Source organism: Gavia stellata, chromosome 6, assembly GCF_030936135.1.
Source record: "Gavia stellata isolate bGavSte3 chromosome 6, bGavSte3.hap2, whole genome shotgun sequence".
NCBI classification, from domain to species: domain Eukaryota; kingdom Metazoa; phylum Chordata; class Aves; order Gaviiformes; family Gaviidae; genus Gavia; species Gavia stellata.
Genome location: NC_082599.1, coordinates 18,706,834 through 18,734,106, shown reverse-complemented (window position 1 = coordinate 18,734,106; position 27,273 = coordinate 18,706,834). Strand labels below are relative to the sequence as shown.

Below are 27,273 nucleotides of genomic sequence, written 5' to 3'. Positions count from 1 at the left end.
GACCTACTCTCTGCAGCCAGAGGAACATGTGAAACCAATTTTTGGGGCTTGCTTCATTCTTTCAGATGTTTTTCAAGAACCTAAGAAAAGCCTCACAGTGAGCACAGTGGACAGTACATATCACTGCTTGTAAAATTGATCCCATTTGGGATGCCCTGGTATTATTTCATGATTCTGGAGGCTTGCTTTACCTGTAACTATGGGTGAAGCAGAGGTCTGCTTGCTACTAACAGGATTTAACATTTATAAAAATGCTTTGAAGAAAAAAGCAGTATAAAAATGCTTTGTATTTATACAATTACTCCATGAGGTAAAGATGTACAGGCCTACACACAAAAGAAACTTACCAGATGTTTGGTTTAACATAAATTAGAGTTCTTTCCTTTCACCTAATTGGAAACCAGGGCCCAAGTTGCAGTGCTGCTGTATTTACCCTGTGGGCACAAATACGTTCATCTTCAAATCATCACTTACTTGCAGTGTACCTCATTCCATGCAGTTGGTAATGTTGATGTTCTCACATTTCATCACAACATGCTATTTTGCTTGTAATTAGCTGAGAAAAGACCTCAACGCCAGTGTTTCTATAGGTTGGGAACGTAGCCCACTGCTGAAGGGCTTTTACAGGCATCCCCCAGCAGCCCACTCCTCTTACCTGGAGGTGTTGCCAGCTCAAACACTAATTCCAGTGGTTGCAGAAGAGCACTTGCTACCTGCACAAGGAATGTTAAGCCAGGCTGAACTTGTGTAAGTTGCTTAAACTTCAGACTGGATTTCAGAAAACTATATTTAAATATCTATATTGTTCCTCACATTATGATACTACTACTTATATTTGAACAACTATATTTATATTTGAACAGCTGTATATCTGAGGGGAAACCATCCTGAATAATTGTGTTGATTATAGTTAAGAAGTAAAGGCATTCAAATACTTCTTAGTCACTGAAAGTTTTCTAATAATATAAATTTTTTTCCACACTAATTATATATCTAGAAATAGATTTGTGAAATGCTAATTATACCACTTAATAGCCTCTATTTCAGAATCAAGTGGTACTCAAGAAATTTGGAGGTTCTAAACCAATCCATTTTGGATTTGGGAAGAGATGAGGTAATGTCAAGAAGTAACAAAGCCCCCAAATAAGTGATTTTTGCTGTAAATTTTCTAGCGTAACAACATTGGACCTGATTGCTTAGGTATTAATTTTGGCTTAATTATACACTAAGTTTTGTGATGTGGAATTGGACTATCAAACAAGGATAAATAACAAGACCCAGGACTCAAAGACTAGTCTCTCTCTTTTACTCAAAGGACTTCTATGTAACAGCTTCAGTTGAATTTTAAATCTTTCCTTGCAAGATTTCTGTTAGTTCCTTACAGCAACAGGTGGCTGGATATAAAAGGTATCTTGACCTGACCACATACCTAGTGAGATACTTCCAAGAAAGTCCTTTTCCATGTACAACCAGGGAAAATTTCCTGAGGCATTGTATCAATGCACCAACAATCATTCTACTACTATCAAAAGATACACTTTCGAAGAGCAGTGGGCCAGGCTTAACAGGCACCTGACACTGGCAAAGACACTAAAATTTATTTTTGGGTAAGTCACTCCCAAGACAGATACCTTTGCTCACGATTTAACTGAATTTCCTTCAAATCTTTGTTGGCAGTTTAATGGGACAAAACAAGGTCAAAAAGAGAAAATGTGGCAAGGTATAAGTGTAAGATGATCCTCTGTACCAACTCTGCAAAAGACTTAAGAACATTTATGTCTTCAGAATACAATTACATTTGAACAGTGTGTAACAGCAAGAAGAATATTCATCAAAATACTGCACAATTAAAACTAGTTTAGATGGATTTTAAATTGACCAGCCATTAAAAGTTACTGAGACCCATCTGATCAGCCATGAATTCCGAGAGGTTAAGTGTAACAGTTTGGCAGATCTTAAATACTGGGACTCAGATTAATGCCCAGCTGAATATGAAGGGCAGAGTTATAAGTGCCAATATAATTTGCTGATGCAACCATACATAGTGGTCCATTTCTTTAATCTTTAGACTTTATAAAGTTGGTCAAGACCTTGTAGCAGATTCCAGTTCACAAAGTATAAGGGAGAGAAGCTCCTGTGGCTTGATCCATTAATCCTATTTGAAGGCCTGAGCTTTGACCTTGATCAGTTTTCTTGCTTGGTCAAACTTCTCTCAGGATGAACAGCTTACTTTAAGATCCTTGGCCCAAGCTGGGGGGCGCAGGGAGTAGCCTGCTTTCTCTGCAGCCTGCTGTCTCTGGAAGGGATGTTGTAAAATCTGCTCTAGGAGATGAACCTGGAACAATTAAAATGGGTAAGTTTTTATACAAAACGTTTTCCTGCAAACAAGAAATCTTGCAAACAAGAAATCATCTGCTGGCTCCAGAGACTATTCCATGAGTTGCTTACTATTATTAGTATTACTATTAATATAGTCACTACTCTTTATGTTATAATTAATAGTATTAACAGTTTTGTTAATATTTTAATAGTAATTGGTATTAGATACTAATACAAGTTCAAAGTGTAAATGCAACAACTCTTTAATTAACAATTATGCCAATTATTAATAAATATGTCAAGAAAGAAATAATTTTACCTCTGAGAAATCATTCAAATTAGCTTTTTGCACTGCTGATTCTGCCATCCAATTCCTAAGTATGTATCTAGGATTAGCAGCTGAAACCAAAAGTAAATCGCGTTAAATTTAGTTAGATATATTCAACAAAAGCCAAACACAGTCATTGAAACATGTCACTGAAATCTTCAAGAAGGTTTAATTTGCAGATCAAGAAAAAAAATGCATAAAAAGGAAAAGGAATGAATCAATTTATTTATTTTTATGAGTTGCTAAAAAGATTTTTTTAAACTTGCACAATCAGTAATGCCAAAGTGCCAAACAAAAATTAGAACAGTATAGAACATCACACTGACACACAAAGGATTTCCTGTTACGACCACCAGCAGACTTTCCAAAATGTGGTTAGTTTACCATGGCCTAGGTTCCTGCTACATTGTTGGAAAGGGTATTTCAATGTTGTCAATACATTCCTGGAGATCATAAAAATGAATATTATATTATTTAATGTAAAAAGGAATTATTGAGATATTCATTAAAGTGTATATACTTAGATATTCCTTCTTCTATAGAGAAGAAGATCTAAGTGCTGAACTCTGACCACTCATGTTCCTGCCAGAAGAGAGAAGGTGAAGCCCTCTTACAAAATCAGAACATGGTCTGAAACCAGAAGCATCTCAGGTGGCACCACCACTCCCTCCTTCATAAAAGCGGCCCAGGTAATAGAACAACATTCCGGCACAATGTCCAGGTGCTGACTTCCATGAGAACGAAGACTGAGATGCAGTCCACCCAGATACAGACATTCTTCTTTTTCACAGTACTGCTGTTCTGTATGTACTTGCATATATTAATCAAAAGCCAACAAATACAACTAGCTATTTGGAACCCTGATCAGCTCTACATAGTCATAACAAGACCCTGCCCTAACTGGTAAAAAAATAGTGGTTTCCCACTTGGCAAAATAATTTACTCTGGCCAAGTATTTGATTTAATCCAGTAAATGGGTTTTCAATAGTAAAGTGTGATAACAATATAAAAAGAATATTTAAAAGGTGGAGAAGTTAACATATGACTCATAGAAAAAATGATGAATCACATTAAAAACATGACTCATATTAACAGGAGAATATTAGTCCCAGGAATATATTCTTAACAATTGCAAATTGACAAGTTTCACAGTGGCGTTAAAAATATCTGTAATTAACACAAGTGATAAGATAATTATGAAAGAATAAGACAAGCCAGATAAGAAAAGGACAAAGCAGAAGAAATTTTGTGCCCTTATGAACACTTTATGATCTGGTCTACAATTTTTTTTTTTACATGTTTCTTTTGTAAAGAAATACAGTTATAGACTTGGATTAGGATATGGATTGTCAGAACTTTTTGATCAACTCCTAAGGAACTAAGTTTAGGCAGTACAAGATAAAGTGCTGCTAAGAACCAAAAACTAAATGAAGAGAGAAAAAACCGAAGATAATGAGTAACTGATCAACTTCAAATGCTTCAAGGTAATGTACTTTGACAAGTGAGATATTTTACTACACTTACTTACTAATGATGAGGGAAAGGTGATGAATAATGAGGTGTTAATGGCAATATATACATGGTCAGTCAATACTAAAGACAGTGATACAAAATTTAGTGGGACTTACCAATCCACATAAAAATCTAGAGAGCCACAACAGTTTTGTCTTTAACATGAAATGCTGGGTAAAAATGCACAGCTGACCAGGTTGAGCCAGATTTCTGCTGCAAGTTGTACTGAGAATGGACAGCTGTTACAAGCAAATACTTCAACAAAAAAAACAATTTTAAAGACACCACAAGGGGCATCTAAGAGACTTATTTAAATGTATAGATGTAAAAGAGAACAACAAAAAAACTCTGTAAGAAACTTCAGTCACACTGCAATATGGAGCAGCTAGCAAAAATGTAACAAGATTTTTTGATTTTTAAAAGGAAATTTAAATTTTAAATAAAATAATAACAAATTAACATCAGTAGCCTGTTACAAATTTTTGCAGCTCTGCTGTATGAATATAGAGTGATGACCAATTATATGGAAGAAAACTCAACTAACTTAACCGTGAATCTTTGCATATCAAGTTTTGGACTGCTACCAAAACTGAGACCACTAGCACAAGTGTGATCCTGGAGGCAAAACCTTTTCTTTGTTTCACCTGTCTTCTGTACTACAAGGTCCTCTGAGGTGCATGTGGAAAAACACGATGCTGGTTTGCAGAAGATCATCCCCAAACTAGGAACCTTTCTGATCTGGAATAAAAACTCAGAACATCATGATTTTCTCTAAAAGCAGATTCAAAAAACATAGAAAAATAGGAAGTGTGTTTAGACAGTTTTCAGCATTAAATTTTATCTGAGGAAAACAGGGGAGCTCAAAACCTCAAAACAGTAGTTGAGCTAAGAGCCTCAGAGTCCCACGGTTGAAACTTCTTAACCCTACCAAAATACAAATAATAAAACAAACCTTTCTTCTTGGCAACTGTTTTCATATTAACTTTCTAAAAATACATGTAAAATTGTAAGAAGTGTTCTTAAAAATGGATAAAGCCTTGGTTAAAGAATGTGGATGCAAACTTGAAGGTCCATGTGATGATAAATTGTGCCCTATGTAGTTTTTACTATCTTATTACTGAAAGTCAGTGCTATCTCCTGCCATTTTCCTACCAAATCAAGTTTTTGAAGAAAGCTGCCAATCAACATCTAAAAAAAGAGTACAGCTATTTCCATTAGAAATGAGAATAAAACACCCTGCAAAGCAACAGAACACTGCAGCTTATAATACCTTTTGTGCAGAATTTGATCAGATCCTGCAGTTCCTTCATTCTCTTTTGGCCAGAGATTTTTCAGTTGCTCATTATCTTTTATAGGCAAATTTCAAAAACTTATCACAGCTTACTGCAGATCCAAAAAAATCTCTCCCTGAATAATTCTTAGAATTTCATATCCACTGTTTCTGCTGTGACTGATAGGTAAATGCAGTACCTCTACCATTTTGTATTTAGAATCATTTGGAGAATCAAAGTACCTTCCTTTGACTTCCATGACTAGATAGTCCTTTCACAAGTAAGGAGTTTTTTCTCCAGGTGCGGAAAAAAAAAAGTGGGTGCCTATCAGAAACCTGAGTTCTTTACAACTTGTAGAAAGAATTTGGACACATTTGAACACTCAGACAAATCTTAGTCCATTGAGCCAGTACAAGATGCCTACAAGAATCTTTCCTGATGTTATCAAAGGTTCATTACTGGATGTTCTTCTGAGCAATGCAAACTAACACATTCACAGACTGCTAAAGGAAGGAAGTACAGATCAAGGAAAAGATGTTGCTTGCACTCAGGAAAAGCAGATACAGCAGAAGAGGAAGGGCATCTCTCGCAAGGAAATCAAATCCTAGAGGCCTTTTCAGGGAGCACCCTACTTTGCAATGAAGAGTTGCAATTTGGGGAGCTGGCAGAGCACATCCACCATTTCAAGACACTAAGGTGAAGCCCCACTTGAGACATGACAAGATACAGACAACCATGCTCCCACAGGCCAGTCATTCTTAAGTTCTTAAAGGGAATCAAAATGGGAAAAAAAAAAAATAAAATCAAGTCCATGAGCACCAAAGCATGGAACAAGCCGGAGGCCTGGCATCTCTTGAACCCCCACATGGAAATTGTAAAAAAGGGGATAAAAAAATGAAGATAAAAAAGAAATATAAAAACGTAAATGAAAAATAAAGGAAAGAAAAATAATCAAGTAGGTAAATGAGGTCTGATATGGAATACACCATAGCTAGACAGCTGAGTTGGATTGCTTCAGTGTCTATATTTACATATGGTGTGACACAGGTCAGAGCAGCCTTTGTGGATACTGATAGGTAAGGCCTTCTTTATGAAGTCTTCATCATTTGTGATTTCAATCACCCGAAATATGAATAGACATGTGCTTTGTCATTCCAAACCAGCAGAATCTACAGAAGAGCAACTTGGACTATCACCTGAAATATGAATAGACATGTGCTTTGTCATTCCAAACCAGCAGAATCTAGAGAAGAGCAACTTGGACTAGTGGTTGCGGTGCATTTCCACGATCTCACACTATGAGTCCTCAGTCAACTGATAAAACTATGACTGTATTCACAACAGAAGGGGTTTGGGCCAGACCAGTTTCTTTATAAACACAGACAATTAAATTAAGGATTTATTTTCTTTTTAAGGAGAGGAAAGGGAGGATCTGTAAGGAGGAAGCTAGCCTCACTGTAGCCAAGGAACTTCTTGATCATTTAGCTTATGTAAAAAGTACATATATATTCACAGGTCTAGCCATATACACGTGGCTAGATTCTAATCACAAGAGTGGGTGAAACCAGAGACAGCCACAGTGAATGTACAGTATTACATGTTTTGCAGCAGTGTAATGAGAATTTCTCCTCTTCAGAAAAACAGTACATTTTTGTTCTCCTCAAAAGGAAAAAGAACTAACACTAAAGAAACCTATGTAAATAGATAGTTGTCATGTCCAAGCATATGTTTCCTTTGGATTGTTTTACTCACTTGTCATTCTTGTTCTTCTCTTGGTGTCTGAATCACCCTTGTTACTATACATGCAAAACAAACCAAAAGAATAAAAAAGAAAGTGCTTTAGCTAATGAGGGTTATGCTTATTTATTTTTAGAAATACTTTATTTGACTTTCATTAAAATCATTAAGTGTTCTGCTTTTGTGTTTTCACACCTGGAAGCAGGTGTCAATCTCTAAGAATGATTAGACCTGAAAAAAACTGCACACTTTCTTGTAGGTTTTGTATCTTGTATTGATTTTTTCCCCTAAGAATTGTATTTACTGACTAAAATTTCCAAGTACCTGATACGTACTTCTTTTCACTACTATCAGCCATGCATACCATATATGACCAAGAAAAACACATTACATTCTTTATTGATTTAAGACAAAAGGATTGGTAGGAAGTTCTAACATGCATGTCCCTATCTATGCAACACCAGCGGTTTCCAAACACAGCCTGTGTATTCACACCTGTTCAACTTCTACCCCTTGTCATCCTAAAGCAGTGTTATTACATAGTAAAAAATATATGTATTACCAGTAATGAAACATTATTCATTACTATGTATTTGCAAAGCCTGTTTGGGATTCTTGGACTGAATCTATAGGACTGGTATTTTAACAAAAATTATTAACCAAAGAAATCTGATCGGTTGCTCAATGAAGGACAAAATTACAGACCACTCCTCCCATGTCATTTTTATGTGCCTGTGTGTCAAACAGATCTACAATAGTATTTATTATGGAATCTAGCACAATCTAGAACCATAAAGACAAAAAAGGCATATGAAACCATGTTTGGGCCAGTTTACCAGACCCACTAAAGATTATGGAAAATCACTGCAGATTAAAGTTGCCTGCTTCTGCCAAACACACATCTGGTGTTATTTTTACACTTGAAACTGCATCAGACTTACCGATTTAATCTCAAGAGGTACATAGTAACCCATTCTGAAAATAACTTGTGTTTACCCAGATCCTGGAGAGCCCAGAAGTCCTAAAGAGAAAGAAACAGTTAATGGCAGGTAGTCAGAATTTTGTTCCTGTTAAGCAAAAACCAAAGTAAGCAAATGAATATTAAAAGAATTTAAGAGGGAAACATATGATTACCCTTCAAGGAATTTTCTCCCCCAAAATTCTACTAGTATCTTTTCCTCTGTATTTAAATTATTTCTTTTTGCTAGCATGATACATCCATATTAATCCATCTCTGTTATGGCAGATTCTACCTAAACACCTCCAGCACTTCACCCCTATTCTTCCTTGGCTTATTTTCTGACCTATTTTATCTTTTAGGCTATATAAGGACAGGTTTTACTCTCTTCTGAGTTTTGTATGTGAATCAGATCTATTTGTAGAAATTTTTTTTTTCTTCCAAAATTGTGGAATAAGGAAAACGTATTGATAAAGAAAGATAAGGTGTGGAGAAAAAGGGAAACTTAAAGCTACAGGGATAGGAGAAGACTGAGGAGAAGAATAGAGACAGTAGGAGAGGAAGAAGGGAGAGGAGACAGAACTTGGAAAAGGCAAACAGAGAGAAACCAGAGCTTGGGGTTACTGCCTCCAGTGTTGGACAACAACCACAAACTGGGCTTCCCCAGCTGACGACACTATGCTAACAGCTGCTTCATATTGCTTAGTTGAGAGAAAGTAGCCAAAGCTCACAGACAAAAACTGAACTTCAGGGAAAGAAGAGATTAGAAAGAAATGGACATAGATAAAAGGAGGTAAACAGCAGATACACAAGAAAAAAAATGGGCAAAAGTTAAGGAAGGGAAATTAAAAGCAAGGACAAAACAAAGTTTTGATCACATCTGTGTTTTTTTAAAGGAATGGGAGTCAAAAAATATAATGAAAACCATATTTGAGTAGAAAAATGAGTTAAAATTACAGAAATGACTAAGAGCTGGGGGTCGGGCAGGTGGATAACAGGTGAGTGTGGGAGTCAAGCATATCTTCAAAGATGTGAAGGGTTAGGCTGCTTTAGGAGGAATTTCAGAACGTTTCCAGTTAATAATAAATGTAAGGACTCCTGCAGTGTTCCCAAATGATTCTGGCATTTTTAGGTCAATTTTGGTGTGCAGCTGAAAAAAATGTAAGTGATCTATGAACCAAGATGAGAACTTACTTTGCTACTGACAAAGTATTAGTGTGTGAATAAACAGCAGTTGAAATTACTTTAATATAAAAAAGAATATTTAAAAAAATAAAACTTTTTAACAGCATAAAATTGTACCTGCTTTACCACATCAGTTTTGGGACTCAGAACTTTTGGGCTAAATCATTTCATTGTGTGAAAAAAGAGTCAGCTGCTACCAAGTGAAAGCTGGAAATGACCCTCAGTGTAGTAGCAGGGTCACAACTACACCACGATCATTAGTTCCTCAGCCTGCACCTTCAAAGGAGGGGAGATGGAGTTGCCATAAATGCCACTACTGCAGTAGTCTGGGAGTGGCTCCATACTGCATGAAGGTGGCTTCTGTTCTTCCTGTCACCCATAGGCCACTAAGAAATGGAAAAAATCCCTCATATTCTATGACAAAAATACCTTCTCTTAAAAACACACCCATCATCTTATCACCCCCTCTGCATAAATGATTCATTCCAAAGCTACAGCTCTTTGTATTTTGTTGCTTACCACTTAAAATCAACATTTTAATTATTAATCGCTTCAAGCTCATAGCAGAGGTCAGGTTAGACATCTTACTTAACAGAAGAAAACAGGGAAAAACAGAGAATTTGGTCAAAATCACTTAATTATCTAGGACACAACTGGAAAAAGAAACCGTAACTCCTCATTTTCATTCTATGCTTCATGTACAGTCATTCTGCTCCCTAAAACAACCTCGTAAGTCCACCTGCTCTCATTTTAAATTAGTTTCAAAGGCAAACAGAAATAAGTCAGAAGTTAGGGAAAGGCAACAAAGTTTCCCAGGCAAAGTGAACAATATTCCTCACATGGAAAAGGCACTGTTTTAAAGAAAAAAGAAAAAAATAATTTTGGCTCTTGCAAAAAGGCTTCCTATTTTTCTTTCTAGATCAGGTACTTACAAGCTTTCTTTTCAGAATCTTCCCTCTGTATTTTTATCCAATTATTACTTGCCTAGCATCTCACTCCAGTTCAAACATTTCAGTTAGATTTCTACTTCTAAAGATTGCATTATATCCAGGTAAGAAATTTATCTCTTTTATTTTAATACTTTCATCTCTTTTATGGTTATACTTGGTCCTGAAGAATAAGTTTAGGCTGAGTTAGCAGCAACACAGGATGGGACAGCAGGCTGAGCAGGACACAGTAACAAAATGTATTCTTAAGCTTTAAGCTACATTTAGAACCAATCTTGTGCCCAAGGAAGGGCAGAGGCCACTATGGGCTGAGGTTCTAGCAAGAGTTTATGACGAGATGGGATCTCAATTACCATTAGATATCGAGACAAACTGATGAGCCTGAGAGCAGAAGTTTAGGCCACCTGGTAAACCCATGTTAGGAATAGTTAGATTGACCCGAGGTTAAAATTTTCCTTATGAGGCCTGTCCAACTTCACTTGTGTCTTACGAAATACTATCAGAAGGTATACTTAAGCAAACAACAAAAAAAAAAGGGGAGGGGAGGGGGAGGAAAGTTGTTCCTAGCAGACCCATCTTATATGTGAAGAAAATCACATTCCCACGTGTATGAATATTTATGACTATCACATTAGACCTAGAATCATAGAATTGTTTAGGTTGGAAAAGACCTTTAAGATCATCGAGTCCAACCATAAACCTAACACTGTCAAGTCCACCGCTAAACCATGTCCCTAAGCGCCTCATCCACACATCTTTTAAATACCTTCAGGGATGGTCAATCAACCACTTCCCTGGGCAGCCTGTTCCAATGCCTGAAAACCCTTACAGTGAAGAAAGTTTTCCTAATATCCAATCTAAACCTCCCCTGGTGCAACTTGAGGCCATTGCCTCTTGTCCTATCACTTGTCACTTGGGAGAAGAGACCAACACCCACCTCTCTGCAACCTCCTTTCAGGTAGTTGTAAAGAGCGATAAGGTCTTCCTTCAGCCTCCTCTTCTCCAGGCTGAACAACCCCAGTTCCCTCAGCTGCTCCTCATAAGACTTGTGTTCTAAACCCTTCACCAACTTCGTTGCCCTTCTCTGGACATACTCCAGCATCTCAATGTCTTTCTTGTAGTGAGGGGCCCAAAACTGAACACAGCATTCAAGGTGCAGCCTCAGCAGTGCCAAGTACAAGGGTACAGTCACTTTCCTACTCCTGCTGGCCACTCTATTTCTGATACAGGCCAGGATGCCTTTGGCCTTCTTGGCCACCTGGGCACACTGTTGGCTCATATTCAGCTGGCTGTTGACCAACACCCCCAGATCCTTTTCTGCGGGGGAGCTTTCCAGCCACTCATCCCCAAGCCTGTAGTGTTGCATGGGATTGCTGTGACCCAAGTGTAGGACTCGGCACTTGGCCTTGTTGAACCTCATACAATTGGCCTCCACCCATTGATCCAGCCTGTCCAGATCCCTCTGCAGAGCCTTTCTACCCTCAAGACCTGTACCAGAGGCTGAAAATCTGACTTCAGCACTCTTCATTAATGTATCTTTCATTAGCACTCTTCGTTAATGTATCCTTCATTATCAGACACGGGCTTAACATGGGGTGATAGCATGACTCCTTGTCCCTTAATAATGCTGCAATGACACTTTTCCCAGACAAATCATGGCTTGATACACCCTCTATTATACCAGCATTATGTCCAACTTCATCTACTCATTTTACATTAAGTATTCCTAAAATTGGGTGCTTGTATTAATACCTCAGGTATATGGAGCATCTTTAACTGGTCTTCAGTAATTTCACTGAGCTGTCGAAACGTCATTGTAAAATCAGCCTTTGTATCTTCCATAAGCTAGTGAAATAATGATAGTTATATCAGTATTTTTAAAGTATGGGGTATCAGTTCAGGTGTTTGCCAACAAAATTAGCAAAGCAAACTCACTTTTAGGAGGAAAGCAATCAAATAGTTATCATCCTCATTCTCCCCAAGAAGACCCAATTTTGTTTTGAATAGTTCTGTGAAACTGAAAATAGTAACAAAGTAAGGAAATTGCTACATTATATAATTTATAATACTGTGACTAGAAGGTTTGAGTTCTGGGACTGCATACCGGATGTAATAGCGCTCACCATACCCCTCCAAAATCTGGGAAGCTCTGCAAAAACAAAAGATATGTCAAATTCTATGGAACTAAAATACTACTGTGGGTACAATCCTACTGTACATTAAACAATGAAAACTTCTTATGTCTGATATCTATGTCACAAACATTGATATTCTGAATCCACTGGGATCTGTAGTGGGAAAAAGACTGAGGGGAAACATTTTAAGAGGCTTCAAACACATTAATAGCTGCTGCAAAGAAGAAAAATACAATGATGTTCTTCGTTTTCATACTGAGAAAGAAGTCATGAGCTTAAACCGCACAAAAGAAGATTCATATTAGGAATCTTTACAATAGGATATAAAAATACTACCTCATTACTTCAGGAGGATGTACGGTCTTCAAAAGTAAGCATCTTAAAGAACAAGCTAGACGAACTTAGAAAACTACAGGCAAAGGTCCTACCTTAGTGAAAGGAGAATGGACCGCACAACATCTAGAACCACCTTCCAGTCATATTTTGATATTATTAATGACCAATGAAAACCTTTCTCCCCTCCCTCCAACCTTATTCTGACCAGGATTAATTCAGAATCAATTTCCACTTAGAAAGATAGATTTTAAAAGCTAATCCCTTTCTTTCCTATGCATATGGTGATTACAGGGTCTCCCATCTCACTAGTTCTTTAAAGACAGTTTAAAGATTACTTACAGCTTCTTTTGCCTGGGATCCAATAAAGGTTTTAGAGCTTGTAACAGCTTGCTCAGATTAAAGAGCCCAACATTTGCCTGGTTTCCTATTTTATACCTCCTTTCACCATCAGATGTGTTTGGAACAAAATCTGTTTCAAACAATACATTACTTTTCCACAACTGAGTAATTGCAATAAACAACCAATGTTAAAATATCGAAGTGCATTCATTTTTATACTTACACAGCAAGCTAATAAAAGCCCTAAAGTTACTGAATATTTAAAATCAGATAACAAGGATACTTATTTACAGTGAATTAACTCAAGATCTATTATTTGCAAGTCTAAGGAATACATCCTTCACAGACAAGTTCCCATGTGTCACAAGTGACATTTTCATACTTGAAGATACAAAATAAATTCCGATGTTTAAACAGAAAAAGACCATTTTTACATTAAAAACAATGTCTTATTCAATGTTTTTACTCCATATAGTGCTACTATTTAGCACACAGACTAAGCAAAGAACTGTACAACCAGATTCAGAATTTATAAGTATTTTTTGAAAAGTAACATATATAAACATATATTTAAATAAATAGGCCACCTAAGCAAAATTTGTCTCAGTTGTACGAGCAAGCTTTATGTACTCATAAAAATTAGGGCTAACGTGTTCCAGCATGCAAATCCATTATTTGGGAGATAATAAATATCTGCTATGCAAGTTACAGGTATCCAGAAGTAAAATGTATGCGTATCTACAGCACCAGTCTCTGAATAGATGCAATATGAACCCCTTGCTCAGATCAAATGCAGATAAGCTGATCAATGCACACAGCATTGCCTGAGTCCTCAGAGGACATTAATAACAAATGGAGCAATAAGGAGGAGACCTGTGACACATCTGTCAGATCTGGTGATTGGTCCAAATCTGAATTTTAACTCTAAAGCATTTCATCTGGCTCTAGGGTTAACTGGCTCTGGCTGGGACAGAGTTAATTTTCTCATAGCAGCCTGTATGGCACTGTGTTTTAGACTTGTGACTAAATCAGTGTTGATAACACACCAATGCTTTAGCTATTGCTGAGCAGTGCTTGCACAGCATCAAGGCCTTCTCTGTTCTCACTCTGCAACACCAGTGAGTTAGGCTAGGGGTGGGCAAGAGGCTGGGAGGGGACACAGCCAGGACAGCTGACCCCAACTGACCAAAGGGATATTCCATACCACATAACGTCATGCTCAGCAATAAAAATTGGGGGTAGTTTTTCCAAGGCACTTGTTGCTTGAGGACTGACTGGGCATCAGTCTGCTGGTGGGAGGTGGTGAGTGATTGCCTTTGCATCACTTGTTGGTCACCCCACCCCTTTTTTTTTCCCTTCACTTATTCAACTGTCTTGTGAGCTTTTTCTCATCTTCGCTCTTCCAACTCTCTCCCCCAACCCGCAGCAGAGGGGAGTGAACAAGTGGCTGGTGGGTCCTTAATTGCTGGCTGGGGTCAACCCACCATATAGAGAAAGATCTAAAATGAGAAAAGTCCTGTTTTTTCAATAAAATAGAAACAATATGACATTTATTCTCATGAGATTTCCTTAATTTGAGGCTGCAGTCTCATAAAAACAGATAGAGATAACCACTGCTGATTCTGAAGCTTACTCAGATGCAACCTCTACACAATAATCAAATAATATGCATTTATGTACATACTGGACTTGTATCTACCAATCCCAGACTGACTGAGTTCATACTTTCAATGAAAGGTTGCCATGACTGGGTAGGATTGATTTCCAAAATATAATTAGCTGCTGGGACTATAAAGCTAGAGCATGATGCACACAAAGTTACTGTGTACCACTTTTGCTTTTGGCTGCTTACAGCAATACGCAATTTTTAGTTTTCTAGGTTTCTGTTGCAGCATCTGTTCAATTGATGAAGTTCAGCTGGAAACATTCTCATGAAAATGGGTTTAACAGTAATATTTCACTAACAAGACTTTTAGCACTTGAAATGTAACCTGTATAGCGTATCATAAAACTGGCCTCTGATATATTTTTTTCCCTAAAATTCTTCAAGATACACATCCTTGGGATTTTTCTGCTAATAATGTTAGGAGTTTTCATGCACAAAGAAACTACATAAATTAACATAAAGAATTTATTGCACGTAAAAAATTATATTTAAAAACAGGTGCTACACTCACTTGGGTCATAGGAGTCCATAAATCCAAATGGACCATAATCTATTGTTATGGATAATAAACTGAAGTTATCTGTATTGCACACACCTACAATTAAACAACAAGGAGAAACAAAAGTTAAAATTCCACCTGAAGCCTGTAGTCTCTAGAAAATTTGCTGTGAAATAGACCCACTGAATCTAGAGAACTTTGGAGCAGTTACCTTTCAGAAATCAGGCTCTGGAAAGTAAACTTGTCTCTCTTACGCTTGACCTGGCATGCATTTTAAGTATAAAAATAAGAAACTGTTGACTACATTGTCTTGCATCTGGTTTCTATACCTAGGTGGCATTGTCTCATTTTCCCTTTAGTGCTACACAGTATTGAAACAGCATCTTGCAAATTGGTCATTAGCTTCCTTGCAAGTTGACTGGGTGCTGTATTAGCAAGACAATGCTATTTTATTTTTCATAACATAAATCTGAAACAAAGGTGGACAGCACTGTATCCTATACACTATAAAAGGCCAGGTTTTTATGTAGATGCATCGAACTCAGAGCAATTAAACTCATATATGACATCAATACATGGTCTTTGTACATCAGACTATTACAACAATTCTGAGAATTCTTGCTCCCATGTTCTTGCTTCTGCCAGATACAGTCATGCTTTGAAAGATCAGAAAGTGCTCCTAACTCTCTTACAAAAAACGTTGCATATTAATTCATAACAGATACTGCTGTAGGCGAAGACATCAGAAGAACTGAAGAACAAAGTGACAAATAAAAGCCATCTTTAAGTGTATGACTATAGTCACTCCTGTAATGCCAATGGCATCTGCTGCAGCTTACCATGTGCAAACCCCACAGACATCCACAATGCAATCAGATTTGCAGTCTCTGATACGACTGTAGAGAAAAATTCCTAAAATCAAATACATCTTTTACTTCAAGTCCTCTGAATCAAAAACATGAGATACAATAAATAACATAAACATCTGATTCACTTTAGAAATATGTCATACATTCTATTTTTAAATGTATATCTCTGTCTGTCAGGACTTTTCATTCACATTCTAAATGATGTGACTGGACAATAACCTTGTCCAGCAAAAACTATAGTTAAATAAGTACATACAGATGCCTTAAAAGAAATTAAAAAGTCAAAAAAGAAACAAAACCACTATATACACTAGTTTATATACTAGTATATACTATATATACTACATTTATACTAGAAAAAGCATAATTCATCACTTCATGACCACTGCTTACCTAAAATCTGAGCAGTAAGAGAACAAAAAATAACAGAAAATGGAAGCTTCCCAATAAACATTTCCATAATGAAAAGTGGTGAAGAATGTTCATATTTGACTTTGAGGAAAAAAAACTTCATGAAGCTTGTTTTTACTAAAGAGAATTAACAAACTTTTGCTAATAAAACCTGGAAGCTTACGTCAAATTTAAAAATCTTTTAAAACTTGAAACTTTGAAAAGCTTTGTATAATTTTTGTTCGCATGCTTGTGGAAAATAAAACTAACTTTTAAAAAAGACTTACCAGATATCTATTTGAATCATTCATGGGTATTGATGGAAAATGTTCCTGGATGATAAAGTCTAGCAATCTTCTGTAATAGGAGAGGCATAATTCTTTAAATAAAACTGGTACTTTTAGAACTGATTGTTCAAAATTCTCGTTTTCAAGCAGCTAAATGCTGATCTACAGCTTGCTGCAAACAGTTATTAGAAAACTCAATCTATTTATTCCAATGAGTCTTGTATTAAGCCATTCCAAATGCTTAGAGATAAAAACCTAAGGTTCCAGTCATAAATATGACTGGAGACTGCTATGTAGAGTTAAAATTATTCCCATGTGTTAAACTTTCAGACCACAACAGGATCTGGTTTCACATGCAGTAATATCAATTTTTTAGGAAAAAAAAAGTTTGGGTATCCAGAAAAAAGTATATAATTCCAAAGAATAATTTTACATCAGAATTCTCACAAAGAAAATGTTATGGCTGAATTCTTATGAAGTAGGTTTACTTGCCATAGTAACTGGTCATTCCCAAAACAGTGCTGCATGGTCCTACAAGACAGGCTCAGGAAATGGGATACATGCATTAAAAATTGCAATGCCGGTCAGATGCATATCTTTGCCGATCTAAAGCTTTGAAGTAGAGCAGCTGGCATTTAGTACAATTAGGATCTCCCTGTAGGACCCTCTTGTGGTCAGAGCCAGCCAGAGCCGCTAGCACAGGAAGCTGTAAGCACCATCTACACGTGGGGTAGGCAGCCTGGGCGAGGGTTGGACCTGGGCGAGGGTTGGACCTGGGCGAGGGTTGGACCTGGGCGAGGGTTGTGTGGCTGCGCACACATATAATCTAGATTTTAGTTTCTGATCAGGTTGTTGGAGCAAATCACTGAACTGTCCTCAAACTGTGATGATTTTCTCAGAGTACCTAGCAACCTGACCTTTAGAAGGGTGTCCAACCTATTGCCTCTGAATTTTAGCTGCTTGCTCCAGGACATCCTCTTTCAGGAGGACCTTCTCTGAGGAGGAAGCACAGTCACACTAGCCTTGGCCTGCTCTTGGCCACTCTGAGGCCCCCTCCAAAACAAGCAGGAAGAAGTCGTCTATTTTGCATGAGTACAAGTGATCTTTACATGCTCCTTAAATCCAGTGGGCCACAAATACTTTAACCGAAAAAAAACGGAACAAAACTTAGAAACAGTTCCTTAATTCAGTCTTTCAGTTTTACAACTAAAATCTGCTGTAAGATTTCAAAAAAAAGCAAAGAAAGACAGCGTAGAGTGATGCAGGAAGTTAAACTGAATTATCAGTTACTACAATGTACAACCACTGCTATGAGCTCTTGCTCGTTTTTAAGCACCCCAGAACAATTTCTATTGCTCCTGAGGAGAAATGACCAACTTTTAAATATTTACACTAGACCTAAAAATTTGTCATGCTAATTGGTTGACACAGAAATTAAAATTGCTAAGAGACTTAAAACTGTGCAATAATTTCTTACCTAGCATAATGCCCTGGTTCTGTATGTTTCTGGAGAGCATACTTTATACAACATACTCATGCTAGTGATTTATTTCATGTTTCTGTTAATTTAGCTTCACAGACAACTATGAGAAATGTAGGAACTTACACTTCAAATTTACAAATCTTTCCAAAAGAAACGACTCCTCCCTAGTGCGTAGTTACCAGAACTATTTCAGCTATAAAACCTTTCTCATTTTGTAAGATCCAGGCCTTCAAAAACATCTAGGGGGTTTTATCCTTATGAGGTAAGATCTTTTGTATGCTTGTATAAAAATAGCAGGTTATCTTTCTAAATTATGCAGTCTTCCTTTCTAAATAATTTATGTCTAAATTCCAACTGTATATATGCATTCTAATACATATTTGATTGTTAATGAAATTAATATAGTTACTATGAAGATTAAATTCAAACCTTTGTAAGTCCAGTTCCCCAGAATGAGCTAAGATTTCTAAGGATCCTATACGAAACCATGATTTGGCAAGACGTAGCACTATTGCACCTTAAATATAGACACATGCATTTAAATGTAAACAGAGTATCAGCAAAATAAAATACTTCCATAACAAAAGCCATCATGTTTCTATAGACATAGAATTAATATATATATAGTTAAACTGGTATTTTCGTAAGTATGCTCAATGCATAACAGATTAATATGTATAATATTACTTTACTACACATGCATTTTAATGATAAAGCTTAATTTGCTATACCAGCAAACACAGGCAAATTTCCAGTACTGCATTAATACTAGAATTACTCCAGAGATGCTAGCAACAATATAAGAACCAACATAAATAGATTTTTCCCCATGCTGTGCCATCCCACTCTTTCAGTGCAGGTGTAGATGATGTATCAATGGCACAGCTACAGCAGTGTTCCCATCATCTTAGTATTGCTATCGGAACAATGGAAAATTTCCCTAGTTTTCAATATAATTTTTGTAATGGCAAGTGAAAATAAAAATTATACCCCTACAAGACATATGCCACAATCATAGCAGACCTGTTCATAGGGCTTCATTTCTTTAACTAAGATATGTTTCAGACTGATTTTCTCAGGAGATTTTATATCTTAAGAAATGAAATGAAGCCTATTTAGTACTTTTTATTACACATATATGACATATTAAAATTAATTTTTGCAGTGGAGAATTAAGTTACAGTGTTGCAACATATTATTTTGAAATGTGTTCATTACCTCTTTCTTTTTTAATATTTCCATTGTAAAACTGGTCTCTCCACACATCATCATCACTTACAACTAAGCTGTAACAAACAAGAAATGAACATTAAAAAGTTATCTCAGGAAAAATAATTTACAATGAAGATCAAGTCAGATTTTATATAACTATTTCTTTCATAAAAAGAAATATCCTTTTGCTGGTGTAACTTTGTATTTACAAATGACACAGGCAAACAGTAAGCCAAGGCTTCCCAAGCTTCATTAGCAAGATGCATTTATTTTGTATTTATGCAATGCTGCCCAGTTTCCATTACTTACACTGTTGTTGGGGAAGAGGTTGCATTCAAAAAAAAGTACTGCATTCATTTGGAACCTCAGTGACTGATTAGTGTGATGATAACATTAAATAAGTCACAATTTCCCTGAGGACAACAGAGAAATTAGAAGGACAGAGAAATTAGAAGCCAAATTGTTGCATGAGATGGAGGTTGCCCTTTACGTGAGCTAAAACTGTTGTCTCAGGAACTTCGGGGACAAATCTGGGACCCTTGGCAATCAGGAACTCTTCAAATAGTATCAACAAACAAAAAAGGCATAATTTTGATCATACATGATAATTATTCCTTTCTTCTTCGCTGCTACTTCTACTTGGATTTTTAAAAACAATCTCTTCCTTTTGTTTGCCTTAAAATTCTGCACATCCTATAAATTTTTATGTTTATCGAAATATTGAGATTTGTGAGTGCTTGGAACAACTTTGCTAAAATATTTCACAACTTACATATTTTATTTTGTAAAATGAATGTAATTTCACTGTATCTTCTGTTATATCAGGAAAAATAAAATAGAATCAATCCTCACAAACTATGCAAGGGCATCATATTCCCCTAAGGTTAACGTGTAGAAAGATTTCTCTCCAACGCAACTGGGATTACACTGACAATCCAGCAGAAGTAATGCTTCCTGCCTTCTTCTGAAAGAGGTATTCTCCCTTCAATAGGCACAGAAGACTTCTTGTTCAGGAGTCCAGCAGCAGGAAAATTTAGCTAATTTTGCACAATTCTGGAAAACATTCTCCTATTCATGAGAGACATGGACCTGTTGGAGTGGATCCAGAGGAGGGCCACAAAAATGGTCAGAGGGATGGAACACCTCCCCTATGAAGAAAGGCTGAGAGCTGGGGTTGTTCAGCCTGGAGGAGGCTCTAGGGAGACCTTATTGCAGCCTTTCAATACTTAAAAGGGGGCTTATAAGAAAGATGGGGACAAACTTTATAGCAGGGCCTGTTGCGATAGGACACGGGGTAATGGTTTTAAACTAAAAGAGGGTAGACTCAGACTAGATATTAAGAAGAAATCTTTTATGATGAGGGTAGTGACACACTGGCACAGGTTGCCCAGAGAGGTGGTAGATGCCCCATCCCTGGAAACATTCAAGGTCAGGTTGGACAGGGCTCTGAGCAACCTGATCTAGTTGAAGATAGCGCTTGCTCATTGCAGAGGGTTTGGACTAGATGGCCTTCCAAGGTCCCTTCCAACCCAAACTATTCTATGATTCTATCATTCAAAACAGTTGGGTGGCATGCTATTCGAGATTTAATGCAGCTACTTAGAGCTGCTATCTATTAGGTAGTTGAAGACTGCACAGAAGACAGAACCAAACTTTCCTTGGAGGTACACAGAAAAGGACAAGAGGCAAACCTAATATTCCATTCATAAATTTGACTGAAGACAGTTACAGAGTTAAAACTACTCCCAAGTGTTAAATTTTGAGACTACACTAGATTCTGGATTTACACACTGTAGCATCAAAATTTTAGAAAGAATTTAGCTGGACTGAAAATGTGGGGTATGCATATAAACATAAATACATACAAAAAATCATGAAAAGGAATGATTTGTCTGAATTCTTGTACAGTGCAGTTGCTTGCAACAGTAACTGTGGCTTTGAAACTAAATTATTATTATTATTATATTTGGTATTTTTGAAGGTATCTAGTAGCTATCCAAACTGAATGTTCTCTGTTAACTGCACAGAACAGGCAGTGAATTGTTCCAGAAGGAGGGAAAAAGTGTCTAGAAATCAATCTGCTCCTGTTACTGGAGCTGTACTGATACAAGCAACATTAGGAAATTTTTTCAAAAAAAGACTCTTTTGGAAACAGTCATATATGATTGCTATGTCTGTAGGATTAAGCACAGAAAGTGCTGACATAAATGAGACGGAACATGAAAATCTTAATCTTTCAAGAAAAACAAAAATTTTCAAAACTAGGGAATGAACCCCAGACACTAACAAAATATTGTGTGCATCAGAGCACTAGGGGACAGGGGTCAGAATAATAATGCTACCAGATTTTACTGTTTTGAACAGACCTCTGCCAGAAGGGTTGTTTCTTTTTGACTATGTAACTCTCAGTAGGCTCTCTGCAAATTCCTGCAGAGTATCAGCACTTCTTTTATTACTGACAAAAAATCCATGGGGGCATCAACGTTTGGTTAGTTACTAATACAAGTTAATGGACGTGCAACATTTAAGAGCTGGCCAGATAGCTGAGCAGCCACATAAAGATACTTACATAAAAACAGTTTTCAAATGGTCCCTGTAGTTGGTAAGTACCATTACTTGAAAGAAGGCAGCAGGAGACCAGATGCACACTCAACGACAGGAAACAGAGCACTGAAACTGCTCTTACACCACAGAAGCTGGAACAGCACTCACAGAAGGATGGACGGATTATATCCCTCCCTACCCCTGGCTCTAGCTTAAGGGCTGGACTTTACACTCCCACGTGCTCTGCTTGCTGTTTTAAATGAACATCAAGCCCTATGCAAGTAAGAGCCACTCTGAAAACTATGTTTATTGGCTCACTTTTTTGACCTTATGCATAACACTGCTCACCGGTAGTCCCAGTATGTGACTAAAATGGTACCATACGAAGAAGTGTTCTTTATCTGGCAGTACAGTCATAAACTGTAGCACCCCATTGGGAACACAGTACTTAAAATCAATAGAGCAAACCAACCTGCTGAGTGTTCTGGGATAAGCCGTAAGGCTTTTCCCCACACTTCTGCCAAGACTTGACAAAACCTCTGTAAGTGCATCCCACCAGTCTCAGTACAACAGCTCCCCATTGGGAACAATATGGATATCAGCTGGGGTTTTTCCAAATGAAGTCTTGCAAACAGTCTGGAGAGCTTGTACAGCAGTTAAGAAAGCCAGCCATTTAACCAATTTGCCAGCAGAGAACTAAAGCACACTGTGTACTCAGTAGAATTTGTGCACAGTTAAGGAGTAATTTCATATTGGTTTTGCACTGAACAATTTGTTGAGATGAGGGCAAAGAAAGGGTATAACCTTGCCAGATGCTTTCCTGCTGATATTCAGACAGATTTAAAGTTTTGCATTAACAGCCAACAGCAAAGCGTCTCAAGGTGAAGTCAGTGAATAAACCATCAAAAATGTCATTTACAAACATTGCACTTCAACAGAGCAAATGTGTTAGAATTAATGCTAGAAAGATTTGCAGACACTTTGCAAATACAGACACCTAGCCATGTGGCAGCTGAGTACAGGCCTTTTCTGCAGAACATTTACTTTCTTTAAAGCCTGAAATGCCGGAGTACAAACATAAGACTACTTGGTACACAAAAGGAACTCGACATTTTAAACATGATCATCTGAAAAATTCAGTTTACTTAATTCTGAGAAAATCATCCAAATGAGTGAATGAATTAGTCATCTTTGATTCAAACAGAATTACTTTTGAATTACTTTTTTAGGAAATCTCCCTCTGTGCTCAAGGGATGTTTGCACAAATAAGGAACTGAGAGCAATTACCTACGTTCAGTACTACCTCCAATATTAATGTGTATTCATCTGACTCACAATTTTTCCTAACAATCTTAAAAATTGCAATTAGGTGACTATGACAATACAGAAATAGCCCCTTTCAACATTTTCCTACTTGTCCTGATTCTAGAAAAATTCATCCAAATGCTTAACTTCAATGTAGTAAGAGACTAATTAACCATGTAAAATATATTGATAGACTCATTGATTATCCACATACACTAAAGGTATTATTATTATTTATAGGGCAGGAATCTAGTCCTGCTGTTTTTCCAAGTCTTTTGGTGAGCAACAAGGGAGAGAACAATTTTGGTTTTTTAAAGAGAAGAAACTCTTGATTGCAGCATCATAAAAGCTGGAGAGGAGAGTTAATGTAAGATAAAATCACTCTATCTAACTTCCACTTTTTACTTTCTTTACAAAATGAATCAGATTTCAAATTAAGGTAATTCAGTTAAGACAGTCTTACAAGTGAACAACAGCTGTTCACCGCAAGACACAGACAGTACACAATATTGTATTTAAACAAAATAGTACTTTAAAGCATACCAAAGACAAAAGTGAATGGATTAATTGCTGGAGCTCATTATTACTGGAAAGTTTTATCTAAAAATCTGCGAAACTGGAGGGATATACTTTGTTCTGATTGCATACGTATGAGAAGAAAGAACTATCCTCTTGGAAACTAACTGTCCTGCTTCATTGATGCTCAGTGAAACTCAGTCACAAAATGAACCGTAAATTAGGATGCTGTGAAAAAGAAAAGAAAAATACCTAGCAGCTCTGCTTGTAGGAATTCCAAGATAGTGCATGGCCTCACTACACAAAAATTCTCGCACTGAAGAGCGAAGCACAGCTCTTCCATCGCCATTCCTATGGAGAACAGAGAAATACGGAATAGGTCATGAAATCAAAGCAAATTTCAAAAAGAAAACATCCAGTTTTGGTGTACATAGATTAACTGCCACTTACCTGGAGTATGGAGTCTTTCCTGACCCTTTTAACTGTAGTTCCCACCTCTCACCATGCCTGCAAAAATACCATTAGCATTTCTAACAATACACCTCAGGCTATGCATGGTATCAGCTAAACAGAATACAGAGTTGAATCAGACACTTAAAAAAATGGCACACCTGTTTGTATATACTCCAATCAAGTGGGCTCTTCCATCACCCAGCTGACCTGCCCAGCTACCAAACTGACAAAAACGAAAATCAAGTTATTTTCTTCTATCATTTACAGCAGTTATACTTGAAACAGTATAAATTATATGCAGGTTCTCTGTGATCTACCCAATATAATGACACATTTGCTTAGATAGTCATTAAGATATTGATCCCTAAAGCTGTATTTCTACACTCACACCAATAATGAATGAGAAAACTGGAGAGAAAGAATAACTCCAGTAATCCCCATTTTTTTTCTCTACCTTCCAGCTATGACGTACAGCTACAGCTCTGTCTCTTTTGTATAATGAGCCTTTAAACTGACACAGCTTATAATTTTTTTTTTTTTAATTGGAAATTACAAACCAAATTCTACCGTTCTTTTCCATGAATAATCTTACCCATTTCAATGAAACTTAACTCTTAGTAATCATGGTTTTGCAGTGAGGCTCTGTCCTTCTTCACTCCTCTGAGCTGATAATACCCATCATGAATCAGAGCTTGTCAGGCTGCAGGGGTGCTAAGCAGACTCTGCAGCTAACGGAAGTTAAAAAGATAATTTGCTTCTGGCATAAGCAGAAGCAGAGAAAGTAGACATGGTACCATGAAAGAATGTTATAGTTCTCCTCCCTCTGCAGCCCCTCATGAAGAACAAATCTGCAATCAAAGTGTTCATAAGTGTTTATATACTTACAGGCATATACTTATATACCCACAGGTATTATCAAGGTGTAATTCATATGAAAAGACCTACATAATTCCACTTGGACGAGTGAGTGCCATAGTTACCTGATGACCCCCATACCTATGGGCCAGTGGAACAGTCCCAAGAACCACTCTCCCACCACTGACGAACTGAAGAAAATCAGATGTTCCTTTGACAGATATACCAAGATCCAAAATATTTTCAAGAACGTCCTGGAGAAAAAAATAATACAGATGATACTTGAACATGATCAAATTTTCAGTGGTAATGAATGTGTTTTCTCTACAGATTTTGTTATTAAAAGACATCTCACAAGATGTTTTACATGTTCTACTCATTTAAAGTATGTATTGATAAGATGCTTTCACAGTTAAGTATCATATGAATATTAAAATATATTTTAGTACATGTATTAACAATCTCTACTAATTAGAGAGGAACAAAAAAATAATAATAGCCAACCTTTGAAACAGCTACAAGACGAACTCTAGATTTAAAAGGTGTAGGATAGACAACTGAAAAAAGGCAGTTTCTCACATTACGAATGTAATTTTCCTGGATCACATCAATTGGAAAAGGATCTGTAAACAAGAAATGTTTTTAAAAAAACAATTAATCGTATTATTCTTAATACCCTTCCTCTTAAATCCAATCAAAGTACTTCAGAAACAATTAAAACCTGACTCTTTACCACAAGGTATATTAAGCCTGCATGAAAAGCAAGCCCAAATAAATTCAGGATTTTATTCTGTTTGGGATTTTTGAAAAGAAGGATTAAATTCTGCAGTTAAAGAAACTGGTAGGGCATGCTAGTTTTAAGATTTAAAACATTTTTAAGCGTAGATTCAATTAACTGTGATTAGAACAGTCTCAGGGCAGTTCTATACTGCACTCAATTATATGCAACCCTAAAAGATATTTGCATGAGAGAAAGTTCAGCTACCCCCGCAGCTGAACAATATAGTGCAACGGATTAAGTCACTGTGTGCCAGTAACTGTGGCATACAGTCCATATGCAGCGATGATCACCAAGTAACCCAAGAAAGGAGCTTGTATCTTCTATGAGTAATGTAAACAGCGAACGAAAGGGTCAGAAGATGCAGTTCTTGCTGTAGCACAACAATTGTACTCAAAAGATGTGCTTCATCCTTCTTTCAGACCTACTCTGCACCTTGATCCATGGTAACAGAGGACAAATATTGTTTTAAAGCACTCGACTAATACTGTGTGTTTTAATATCTTTATGGATTTTTGCTTGCAACAATCTTACAGTTCCATGTTAATTATAAAATCCCAGTACCTCATAGTCACTGTTTTGTAAAAATTCTAAGTTACTTAGCATCTCTGGAGACTTGCTGTTAGCCGTGTTTCTCAATATCTGTAATGACAAATCCTGTTATAGCCAGCTGCCACAAGATTTATCACTGATTATTATTTCTCAATGCTTGCAAGTAGTTGTATTGCCCGAAGAAATTATTTCTGTAATAGTATCATATAAATTATCTTTATTATTGCAGGCGATTCTGTATGCCTGAGAGCTATACCGCTTTGTGTACTTCAAATCGGCTGTCAGGTTATCAATTTTGCATTAACACATAATTGCGACTTGCATGTCTCTCCATTACAGTAAATTGCCAATATGAAAAAAAGAAGGAAAAAAAAAAAGCTCCTTACAGCTGATCTAGTCTTAATTTTAAAAGTAGTAAGTATTTGACTGGGTAGAGAAGGTCTTCACTGAGCTATTGCTTTAGTAGCTGCTACAACCCGCCAAGCAAAAGCACCAGGGCAGACAGAGTATACCGAGGAGGCTCTGGGAGGAGAGGGGCCACGCGCAGAGGTCGGCCACCCCCCGCCGCCGCTGGCAGTGACCCGGCTCGGGCTGCGAGGCGTTCAGGCCGAGAGGAGCCCCGCAGAGTCCCCGGGCGGCGCAGAGCGGGGCCGGGCGCCCAGCCCCGGCCACACAGGCCCACGCCAGCCAGGCGGCCATCCACGGGGGCGGCCACATGTCCCCCAAACCTCGCCTTCACCAAGTCACATAACAAACCGGCTTGAAGTCTCCCTCCCCTCAGAACAAGCCCTCCTCTC

General features: G+C 37.2%; 1 protein-coding gene across 1 annotated transcript; it reads right to left on the bottom strand.

Moving 5' to 3' along the window:
- LOC104262565 (protein adenylyltransferase SelO, mitochondrial) lies at positions 1–27,193 on the bottom strand. Its single transcript, XM_059818818.1, has 19 exons — positions 26,989–27,193; positions 25,651–25,769; positions 25,272–25,400; positions 24,450–24,514; positions 24,289–24,345; positions 24,091–24,189; positions 19,480–19,547; positions 18,691–18,778; positions 16,779–16,848; positions 16,072–16,144; positions 15,245–15,328; positions 13,068–13,197; positions 12,362–12,406; positions 12,193–12,274; positions 12,010–12,102; positions 8,109–8,188; positions 7,183–7,226; positions 2,639–2,718; positions 1–2,335 (listed from the first exon to the last, which is right to left on the bottom strand). The coding sequence occupies exons 1-19, from the start codon at positions 27,191–27,193 to the stop codon at positions 2,213–2,215; spliced, it is 1,734 nt and encodes a 577-aa protein (XP_059674801.1). The 3' UTR covers positions 1–2,212.
- Positions 27,194–27,273: the final 80 nt, after the last annotated feature.

Coding starts and splice junctions, on each gene's coding strand:
- LOC104262565 (XM_059818818.1), bottom strand. CDS start 27,193: ATGTGGCCGCCCCCGTGGATGGCCGCCTGGCTGGCGTGGGCCTGTGTG. Junction 25,401..25,650: donor GTCTTGTAGCTGTTTCAAAG/GTTGGCTATTAT, acceptor TTTTTTCTCCAG/GACGTTCTTGAAAATATTTT. Junction 16,145..16,778: donor ATGATTCAAATAGATATCTG/GTAAGTCTTTTT, acceptor ATTTGATTTTAG/GAATTTTTCTCTACAGTCGT.